Source organism: Triplophysa rosa, linkage group LG12 (genome assembly GCF_024868665.1).
Source record: "Triplophysa rosa linkage group LG12, Trosa_1v2, whole genome shotgun sequence".
NCBI lineage: Eukaryota > Metazoa > Chordata > Actinopteri > Cypriniformes > Nemacheilidae > Triplophysa > Triplophysa rosa.
In genome coordinates, this window is record NC_079901.1 from 6,418,479 (window position 1) to 6,429,972 (window position 11,494).

Genomic DNA, 11,494 nt, shown 5'->3' on the forward strand with positions numbered 1-11,494 from the left:
AGCGTGGCACACCGGCAGCAGGCGGATGGTGATTACGCTTTTCTGCCGACGCACCCTAACCCCTTGGTGTTCAATGACCTTTCTACGGATGGGGGTCCCTCTCGGGCAGGTCGAGATGCCTCCCTGCAGGGTTGGGGTGCCGTGTGCAACGGGCACGCAGTGTCGGGGCGATGGACGGGCCCCTGCCTGCGCAGGCATATCAAATTGCCTAGAGTTGTTGGATGTGCTACCCGTACTGAAGGGGTTACAACCTCTCGTGCAGAACAAGCACGTGCTGGTCCGGTCGGACAGCACAACTGCCGTAGCGTTTTTAATCGCCAGGGTGGCGTTCGCTTACGGCAGCTAACACGACTCGCCCGACACCTCCTCCTGTGGAGTCCGCAGGTGAGTAGATCCCTGCGAGCCACACATATCCCAGGCGACCTGAACCAGACAGCCGATGTGCTCTCTCGTCAGTTGACGCCTCGCGGAGAGTGGCGACTCCACCCCGCGCAGCCAGCTCATTGGGCACAGTCCGGGCGGGCTCAGGTAGACCCCTTCGCCTCCCTGGACACCACCCATTTCCCGCTAAGGTACTCCCTGCCTCGGCATGGATGCTCTAGCGCACAGCTGGCCGTGGGACAAGTGGAAGTACTTGAAGTACTGGCCCAACCGGACTTGGTTCTCGGAGCTAATGCTCTCTTGACGACAGCTCCCTCCTGGCCGATTTTCCTCACGAATTACCTGCTTTCCCAGGGGAAGGGCACGTTATGGCATCACGGGCTAGACCTCAGGAACCTCCATGTCTGGCCCCTGGACGGAACGAGGAGATCCTGAGTGGCCTAACCCCTGCGGCGGTTAAGACCACTACTCAGGCTATGGCCCTGGCCACTAGGTGACTATATGCCTATAGTGGTGCCTCTTCTCATCCTGGTACTCTTCTTGAAGAGAAGACCCGCGGAGTTGCTTGATCAAGTGGGTGCGGTCCTCCCAGAGACTCGAGAATAATCTCTCCCCTTCCACACTGAACGTGTATGTAGCCGCTGTTGCCGTTCATCACGACCCAGTTGCTGGTAGTCTCTAGGACAGCACAACCTGATCATTTGGTTCCTAAGGGGCGCGGGAAGGCTACCACCTCACCCACGCTCCGTACCCTCTTATGACCTTGATGCGGTCCTGGAGCCGCCTCGGAGATGCCGCTCTTTCTCACTTTCGATGAAGATGGCTCTCGGGAGGACGCTCAAGAGGGTAGCGGACCTACAAGCATTCTCCATGTCCACAGATTGCCTAGAACTCGGGCCCGGTCATTCTCACGCTATCTTGACACCCCGGCCCGGCTACATGCCCAAAGTTCCCACCACTCCCCCGAGACACCAGGTGGTGAACTTACAGGCGCTCCCCTCCGGGGAGGAAGACCCAACCCCATCCGTGTTGTGTCCAGTACGCGCATTGCGCCTCTGCTTGGACCGCACGCAGAGCCGCAGAAGCTCTGAGCAGCTCTTTGTCTGTTTTGGAGATCAGCAGGGAGGGCTGTCTCAAACAGAGATTGGTGCACTGGATCATGGACGCCGTCACTTTGGCGTACCTGTCCTAAGATCGCCTACGCCCACTGGGTGAGAGCTCTCTCCACACGGAGTATAGCCTCCTCGTGGGCACTGGCTCGAGGCACCTCTCTGGCAGACATCTGTAGAGCTGCGGGTTGGGCTACACCCATCACCTTCGCGAGGTCCTACAGCCTCCGCGTAAAACCGGTATCGGCTCGAGTCTTGCAGGCATCAGGCAAGACCGGCGGCCGGTAGGGTGTACGCCTATGACAGTACCTTCCCCCCTTTCTCCTAAGGGGGTCAGCGTACTACTAGCCTCCCTTCTTCCCCCATTGGGTGAAGAACAGGCACTCCATCCATCACTAGCAAGCACCTCCACCAGACGTTGCAACCCCCAGTAGGGCGGTTCCGTCTGATGTATCCTCACGTTGGTTCCCACCTTGGTAACCCATGACCTCCTTAGGTGGACCTCCACCTCGCGGTTAACTCCTTCAATCCACACTTTCTTCCCATGAGCTCTCCCCTTTCGGTGAGACCATGTTGGTATCTCCACTAGACTCCTCCCTGCGGTAGGAAGTGGTCTCTGTAGCGCATCCCCCACTTGAGGAAGTAGCGCTTACCCAGTGGCCTTACGGTTCCGGGCGGCTTCTCGCTGTTAGAGAAACAAGGCCGTCGCCTGTGAGGCCGAAGGTGGCTGCCTTCCCACCTTTCAAGAAAGCTCTGGGACCCCCTACCTACCCACTGGTAAGTTACAATTTCACGGTAGCGCTCACGGCTGACATGCCCAGGCCAGTCACCGTCGCTTCGCTAGAGATTGTGACAGGGCACAGTGTTATGGCGTTTTCCATAGGAACCCCATCTGTCGGTTCGACACAACGTCGAGAGACCGACAGAAAGGGAACGTCTCGGTTACGGATGTAACCTCGGTTCCCTGATGGAGGGAACGAGATGTTGTGTCCTCCTTGCCACAACACGTGCTGTCCACTGCAGCAGTCGTGAGAGGTCTCAGGCTCCTCAGAACTAAGGTGAATGAATGAGGCACGCCGTCTCCCTTTTATACCCGGATATGCGGGGGCGGAGTCCGGCAATCAAATTTCATTCGCCAATTTTCATTGGCCTTTTCTAAGAAGTCGGAAGCGATTGGTTCTCAGGGACGAACCCCATCTGTCGGTTCGACACAACGTCTCGTTCCCTCCATCAGGGAACCGAGGTTACATCCGTAACCGAGACGTTTCACATGGTATTTGTAATGGTATTTGTTGCTATTTTGTAGGAACTACAACAAAAATGTTTTGTTGAATTATTATTTTCAGGGTCGGTCCATGGCATAGGTAGCATGGGTGATTGGGCAACATACGGGAGGGTATTTTTAGAAGTACACCCTCTTGTAAATGGAACAATATCATTAAAATAATATAAATTGGACATCAACCAAATAAACTTAAAAGTCTAATATGCGTGGATAACAAATGTATAATTTTTAAAGCCCCGGAGAGCTCAGCACATTATTATCAGTGTCCCTACAGTGTTTGCACAGACGTAGTCACAAAATAATGTTTATAAAATATAAAAACTTTCCATTAACCTTCATCTAAATAAATTCATTATCAAATATTCATTTTTATGAGCTCTATAATTCAAATCCAGTATTTCATTTAAAAAATCAGTTTTAACAATCAGTTTAAAACAAACATTATTTTCAAAGATTAAAAAGGTAATAGAGGGTATGCACCTGATGTCACCGTACACGAAAGTCAAGCAAGTCATGCCCACGGAGTGGCAGAAAGACTGAATGCAGCAGTGTTTACTACTATCTGTACTATATTTAGAACGGGGAAAAGTTGTGTGATTGATTGTACAAACAGATTGAGCACAAAATCTCAGCGTTCTTTTCAAAGACTATCGAAAGACGAATGAAATGCTTCTTTTTGCTGAAACAAATGGAATACTGAAATGTGGATGTTTGCTAGCCATTTCCTATCAGACTCCGGGACTATTTATGTTTAATAGTCTCTGGGCTCTGTAAAGCAGAACAACACAGCTTCTGTATTATACTCAGAGGAGGTCCACAAGACCAGAGTGTGCTTCTAGCTGTGGGATGCGGCACAACGCAACCTGACAGCGGTCCAGCTGAAGGCTGCGTCAGTGATTCTCTGTCAGAATCTGCCAGACAGCGCACGAGTATTAAAGTATTACATTTTTTCTGTGTTTAAGTACTATAACCGGGTCCCCGGTGCATCTAGCAACCCTGAAAACATGAAAAACAAGATCCCAGGAAGTTTGTTTTGATGAGCCTTTCCCTGCAAGCATGTGAGAAACCGAGCCGTTCAGATTTCGCTCCTGTTGTGACGTAAAAGCAGGACCTTATTATAATATTACCGCCCCTTAATCTACACAATTCCACCCACGGCGCTGCAGCCATTGTTGTTTTCACAAGCGACAGCGGTGTACGTGACGCTATGGCTAAAGTTTGTGGACAACATGCAACATGCAATGTAAATCACTGCACATAGTCCTAACCTCGGAAGAGACAGGAGTGGATTTATTTTATTTTTAGAGGAAACCCCTCAGAAACCATAAGTAAGAACCTGCTTGTTTGCGCGAATCACTACAAGCCGGAGTGCTTTATCAACCTGGGACAGTACAAGCAGGATTAGCTTCAAAGTTGTTCCTCAAGAGGGATCGAGACCAACTGAACGAGACAAAGCTGCCGATGTAAGTAATATTTATCAACAGTCTGAATTGACGTACAGGTACCGTATATATAGGAGGATAACGTTAGCATATGATAGTGAAGGGAGCTAAGTCAGTCACGGGCTAAATGGAACATTCAAAGCCAGTGTTAAACTTACTCTATATTTATATTTTATTTGGCAAATGGGCACTTGGAGTTTAGCTCTATGTATGTTAATACATTATGTGTGTTAATATGTTCAGCTGCGACAAGTTGTTTGTTTTGCTAATGAACAGGGGCAAACACTGCGGTTAATTTCGTTTTGATATTAAGGTAAATATTTTGATATTGAGGTAAATCATTCGTCCTTAAGGTACGTACAGACTGGGATGTTAATCACACGCCCTTATCGCCAGCGTTTTTCGGCGTTCATACCCAAACGATTTTCACTGGCGATGAGCCGAGGGAATGTGCAAATTCACTCCCTGACATAGATGGCGCTTAATGAAAAACAGAAACACCCCGGTACACAAGGTGGCACTGCGTAACTTTATGCATTCTGACACTCGCAGGTCACACAGAAGAAGAATTCATCTTGGTTCCTCTTCGTCAATGTGTGCTCGGCAAGACCGTTTTGTGCTTGAGTGCCACCAAGTCATATTTTACTGTAACTTCAGCAGCTCCAGGCACGTGAACAAAAGCCAATCTCATTGGAAGGCCAAAAAAATGAAGCTTTTGCAACTGCCGTTTTCCGCATCGGTGTGCAGGTGTGCATTCCGTGGATTTTAGGCAAGCATACACGCACAACGTGAGAACATTAGGATGTGCTGTTTGCTGTGACGGATTTTTTAGTCTCCGGACGAATGATTTGAGACGTTTAACTCAACTCAACTCAACTCAACTTTATTTATATAGCGCTTTTACAATTTTCATTGTTACAAAGCAGCTGTACATGAGACATATTGACTATAAGCAAAATAATTAAAGTTGTACCTGCAGAAACAAGAAAAGGTTGAAAACACAGAAGACAGACATACCCACATACAAAACACTCCACACACACAATATGCACACGTACTAACACACATAGACATAGAGACACACACACACACACGGATGCGCACGGACACACACACAACACACACACACGTACGTACACAGACAAGTACACACACACACACACACACACACACGCTCAGTGAGAGCACACATTTAGGATAAAGGAGAGAGAAGCACAGGTCAAATATAACAGACTATAAATTCCTATATGCAATATTAATTAAGTAAAACTTTAAAATTCTAAAGCAGCCCCCCCGGTCAGGCAGATAGTGCAAAAACAGTATGCAAACGGTGGCGAGGAACCCAAAACTCTAATCGAGAAAAAAAACCTCAGGAGAACCCAGGCCCAACCAGGGGATTCCAGTTCCCCTCTGGCAAAAGCTGCTGCCTCTGCACAAGCTCCAGAGAGCTTGCACAACAAGGCTAAATAAAATAAATAAACTTAATAATAAAATAAATTATAGTTTAAGATTATCATTAATAATCTAATAGCATTTGAAATTTTGTGGTGAAGACATGTCAAGAGACCGCGTCCTTCTTTATCCAGCTCTATCATCTCAGCTCTTGTCAGGTCCCCACTTCCCATTCTCCGCTCTACCATCAGGTCAGGCCATGAACTGCATCCTGCTCGCTGTGGTAACCTTGGAACAATGAGACAAGACTGGCTGAGAGTAGAGTACTGTTCTGTACTCTTTGATGCAACAAGTACATCAGTTGTGTTTTTGGTTCCGGTTGATCTAACTAATGCAGCCTAAACCCTCAGAAGATTTATATTATGGAAGAGTAGTGTATGCAAGATTAAAAAGATGCGTCTTTAGTCTAGATTTAAACTGACAGAGTGTGTCTGCGTTTAAAATGAAGCTATCCGAAGAGGAGTTCAGGAAACATAATTTAGCTAAGCCATTGCCATGGCAGTACTACAAGTGTGTTGTGTTGACATGCTGGACGGAAGGGGGATGGGGTGCACTGTGACTCATTATCATTTAAAGAGACATGCACCAAAATGGGTTGCTGTGAGCATAGCTGTTTTAGACGAGTCAAAAAGGGTTTTGTTTACAAAGCCATTGAATGTTTTTAAGCAAAAAATGTTCCAGACATTTCATGAAGACCCTAATAAATCATACCAACTTGTTGAAAGTGCTCATCCGATGAGTCCTTTAAGTTCTCTTTCGCGCTTGAATGAACACAAACACAAGATTATGACAGAAAGCATTTTCGTAAGCACAGATTTCAATTCAATTTCATTTATATAACGCTTTTCACAATTTTCAATGTTGCAAAGCAGCTTTAGATACATCATAATAAAATTTAACAAAATTGAAGAGAATATACTGCATTAAGATACGTGGTATTATTGCAAATCTTTCTCTATGTACACTGAACTTGTAACGAGGCAGAGACGAAGTGAAAATAGAGAATCCACGTGAAAGCACAATTTATTAACATTAAAAACACAGGTAATCCAAGGCGAACTAGGAGACTCAGGACAGGAGCACGATACAGAGGCGGACAGGGGGAGGGACGGACGACCATCTTGGAAGGGGCAGGAAGCTCAGAAGCGGCCATCTTGGACGAGGCAGGGAACTCTATAGAGGATATGCATTGATGTCACTTTCCCACGTGAACACGCTGGGACACGCTCCCTTGAGTGGTAAAACTAAGGCAAAATGGCTGCATTCAATAGGAGGAACAAAAACCGGGACTAAAACACGCAATTAAATGCTTAAACTACAAGCAGCTGGACTCGACGGTTATCCTTACGACTACCTTATGACTTACAAAGGAATCAGGTGTTCTTAGACACTCAAATGTTGCGTTTCCTGATATTGTAACCATTCATTTTGCCCAGTGTTTTACCACTCAAGCAGGCGCGTTCCGGCGTGTTCACGTGGGAAAGTGACGACTGTAGTGTATTTCGGGGAAACTATGAGTTTAAACACAGTAACCTACAAATAATTAATGGTGATTAACCATTAATTATTTTATGTACTTTACCTGATGCAGCAGAGCTAATAACAGCGACAAACTAAATACACTCGTCCACCAAGTGATCAGCAGATCGTATATCAACTCTAAGAAATATTACTCCCCTGGCCTGGAAAAACAATATTCTTACTGTAGTACAGTACCACTTCAGAATTCAGTTGATATGTGATAAATAAACACAGAAACAATTCGAGCGTGGATACACATGTGGTTTATTTATCTACACTACGGGGACACTAAAATCAACTAGCTAACAAAAACCAAACATTAACAAACAAACATAAAAACGTAAAAGCAGTAAAGAATGAAAGAAATAGATAAAGCAAAGAAAAAGGCAGTATTAAATCAGCTATTCACATCTGCACGAACCATCAAGGACAAATCTCCTTATTTAAAAGGGGCAAAGCTTATACGCAACTGGTTAGCAATAGTTCAGATACTTGCATTGGCTTCTTTGTTTCTCGGGACACGTGCTGGCGCGCGTATCAAAGGGTCCTGATGTGTTCTGACCAAGCCGTGAGTCCGTTGATTTAGCTTGAAGCAAACTGCTGTTAGAAACTGTCTCTGAGGAGAGGCAGGTCTCGAGAGGTTGACAGAAATGAGCGAGCGAACGCGCACGAGAGCGAACGTACACAAGCGAACGAACATAGAAGAGCAAGCTTTCCTGCATGTTCAGATGTTTTAACACAGAGGGCTTCACGCCCCTCCAACGTGGGCGATCCAATGTGATGAGATAGTTTTGGGCGCGAAAACATGTTTCTTTGTCCGGCACACTAACTTTTACCCTTTTGGTAACACTTTATTTTACGGTGCCCGTGATACAGAGTAATTACTTAATTAAATACTATGTAGTATCTAGTGTAATATCATGTAACAAAGTGTACTTACTGTGTAACTACATTATGCAACAATCTGTACTTATAGGTTGTAATTATGCACATGTAACAGGCAGCTACTGTTACACATGTTATCGGCCAAGCCTGTTACACAGGTACGATGGATATTGTTACAAACCTCGTACAATGTAATTATATTACTTATACGTAGTTCTACACAATGTAACCACAAGTACTTAAATTTAGAAAAACCTGTTTTTACACATGATCACTGTGGCAAGGGGTGTGTGATTTAGCAAGGTCTGCAGCGGGAGAGAAGGCTGAGAGAAGAGTGGTGAGTAAATGGGGTGCGAAGTGCAAATGGTGATCAGCTGTCCTCTATTCCAGTGATTGGTGTGGGGATGCATATAAACAGCTCGGAGACAGGAGCCGTGTGTGTGAGAGCCAGCAGAGTCTACTGCGGAGAGAGCGAGAGAGAGAGAAAGCCAGAAAGAGGGTTGCTTCACGAGAGGATCGTCAGCTCCAGTGGAATACGGAGGCTGGAAACAGAGACGCGCAGCGTCAGCATTGAACTGTGATATACTTTTGTCAATAAAACGTACTTCTTCTCTCCAGTAGACAACCTGACCCCGATCTCTTCCTTCTCACCTACACGAACATTGCTACAATCACTTACGTTCGGTAGACGACTACAGTCGGTAACGTGCCAAGTCGGTTACTCAGCTGCAGCTGTAACACGGAGAACCAGATCAGATTTACAGATTTCTATTTGTTTATTTTTTTTACATGTATTTATTTTCACCATCCACTGTTATAAAGACAAGAGCATAATTCTTGAAAAAAAAATCATTGCTGCTCACATGGATTCTGCACGATCTCAACAGGTACAATTGGCTTCCCTTCCTCATAAATCGTATTTGTCAATTATTTTGTCTGTTCACTTTGTTCCAAGTGGATAAAACATTACATTAAAAAACAGAATAACCGAGTAAATGAATAGTACATTTAGTGTTAGGTTTCATGACCTACATTATAGTTTAAAATATTTGTTTAGAAGTGCAGTACTTTATGTCATTGTGTGTGTGTGGTCCTAGTATTCCTTACCTTATGAGGACCAAAGTGACACCAGTAAATTTTCACCTTGTGGGGACACTGTTTTAGGTCCCCATGAGGAAAGCAGCTTACAAATCATTCAAAATGATGTTTATTGAAAATCTAAAAATGCAGGAGGTTTTCTGTGATGGGTAGGTTTATGTCATGGCTCTGCTTCCTTAGTCATGTTTTTCTTGGTCCTGTAGCAGAGCCATGACAAAGTCTTTGGTTATGTGTGGAGAGAAACTTATTGTTGTCCTTTTGACAATAATATACGTTCTCGCCAGTGTCTTGTCATTGGCCCCGTTCCTCTCGTTTCCTTGTTATCTTTCCCTAAGTGTTTGATTACCCACACCTGCCCTGTGTCATTATCCCTCGTTTGTGTTTCCCTATATATACCCTCTTGTTTCTTTGTCCTGTGCTCTTGTATTACGTTGTGTATGCGTTGTGTTCGTGCTCATGTTCCTGTGTTACCCTGGTTCCTGTTCTGTGCCACCCTGGTTCCTGTTCTGTGCCACCCTGGTTCCTGTTCTGTGCCACCCTGGTTCCTGTTCTGTGCCTTGTCCTTTATTTGTGAGTTGTGTTTTTAGTGTTAGTCACCCTGCTGTGTTGTTTTTTGTAAGACGTTGTGTCGTGCCTTGTTTTGGTTAGTTTGTTTTTGCCCCCCCCGTGGGAAGTGTTTTGTTTCAGTTTTTTATCTCAGTTTCGTTTTCCCCATTGTGGGTGTTTTTGTTTTGTGTTTTTTGTAAAATAAATATTCTGTTAACCCCTTCACTGCCTGCCTGCGCTTGGGTTCTTCTGCCATTCCGTGACAGAATACAAGAGCCATACTGAACCCAGCAGGCAGCATGGCCGACTCACAGCGATCCTGCCTAACCCACCGCCTTTTCAGGATCCGCCAGGGGAGCCGGGCCACCATGGACTACGTGGACGAGTTCCTGGACGCGTCAGCAGATTGGGTGTTCGGTGAGGAGGAGCTTGGCTTCATTTTTAATCGTGGCCTCACCGAACCCCTCTCCCCTAGCGAGATGAGGATGCTGGGTTCCCCCAGCTTTGACAACCTGGTCTGGATTTTGGCTGACCGGGACAACCCTGAGTCCATTGCACCAGCCCTGGCTTCCCGCCCGCTAGCTACTGTACCAGAGGGTCGCGTCCTGGCCATCGCCACATTGGGGAACTCAGCCCCTCCTCCGCCCACCAGTCTCCGTGGACGGCGCCGACGGAGGGAGTCGTGGGACTCCCCGTCCGACTCCTCTAGCACGGAGTTAGTCGTGCCCCCCACTGCTTCTCAACAACCGGCCACATGTCCTGTGGGCCGGTCCAGGAAGAAGAAGCTGAGGAGGGGGAAGTCCAGCCCGGTGCAGCCGGTGTCCAGTCCGGTGCAGCCAATGCCCAGACCGGTGTCCAGTGTCGAGTCCAGTCCGGTGCAGCCGGCGATCAAGCCGGCATCCAGTCCGGTGCAGCCGGCGTCCAGTCCTGTGTCCAGTCCCGTGTCCAGTCCTGTGTCCAGTCATGTGTCCAGGCCAATGTCCAGTCTTGTGCCCAGCCCTGCGTCCAGTCCGGTGCATCCGGCATCCAATCCGGTGATCCAGCCGGCGTCCAGTCCGGTGATCCAGCCGGCCTTCCAGCCGGCATCAAGCCATGTCCAGCCGGCGTCAAGCCATGTCCAGCCAGCCTTCCAGCCGGCCTTCCAGCCGGCATCAAGCCCTGTCCAGCCGGCATCAAGCCCTGTCCAGCCGGCCTTCCAGTCGGCGTCAAGCCCTGTCCAGCCGGCCTTCCAGCTGGCGTCCAGCCCTTTCCAGCCGGTCCCTGGGAGACTCCCAGGGCCAAAGACTGTTCCCCCCAGGACTCCTCCTAAGTCCCCCAGGACTCCGCGCCCTTGAGCGCAGCCGGGGACTGGGACTGTTCCCCCCAACTTTTGGTTTTCCCCCCGTGAACTCTTGTTTTGCCCCACCCCCCCTCCCACGTTTATTGTTCTTGTTTCCCACCCCATCCTGTAGTCTTGTTGTCCTGTCTACCCCTTGTCATGTTCACCATTGTTTGTCTGGTTTTTGTCTTTGTCTCGTCTGCCTTGTCTGTCCGTCTACCCCTTGGTGAGCACCTGGAGGTGCTCATTAAAGGGGGGGCTTCTGTCATGGCTCTGCTTCCTTAGTCATGTTTTTCTTGGTCCTGTAGCAGAGCCATGGCAAAGTCTTTGGTTATGTGTGGAGAGAAACATATTATTGTCCTTTGACAATAATATACGTTCTCTCCAGTGTCTTGTCATTGGCCCCTTCTCTCGTTTCCTGTTTCTTTCCCTAGTGTTTATTACCCACACCTGCCCC

At 47.4% G+C, this 11,494-nt stretch overlaps 1 protein-coding gene across 2 annotated transcripts; it reads left to right on the forward strand.

The window, feature by feature from the left end:
• Positions 1 to 3,014: 3,014 nt before the first annotated feature.
• Positions 3,015 to 11,116, forward strand: LOC130562657 (uncharacterized). 2 transcript variants are annotated; one of them, XM_057347805.1, is made up of 2 exons: positions 3,015 to 4,238; positions 8,466 to 11,116. In XM_057347805.1, exon 2 carries the CDS (start codon positions 10,019 to 10,021, stop codon positions 11,051 to 11,053), a length of 1,035 nt encoding a protein of 344 aa, XP_057203788.1. In that variant the 5' UTR covers positions 3,015 to 4,238; positions 8,466 to 10,018; the 3' UTR covers positions 11,054 to 11,116. The 2 variants fall into 2 exon arrangements, with proteins under 2 accessions (XP_057203788.1, XP_057203789.1); XM_057347806.1 differs by lacking the exon at positions 3,015 to 4,238 and adding an exon at positions 5,783 to 8,412.
• Positions 11,117 to 11,494: the final 378 nt, after the last annotated feature.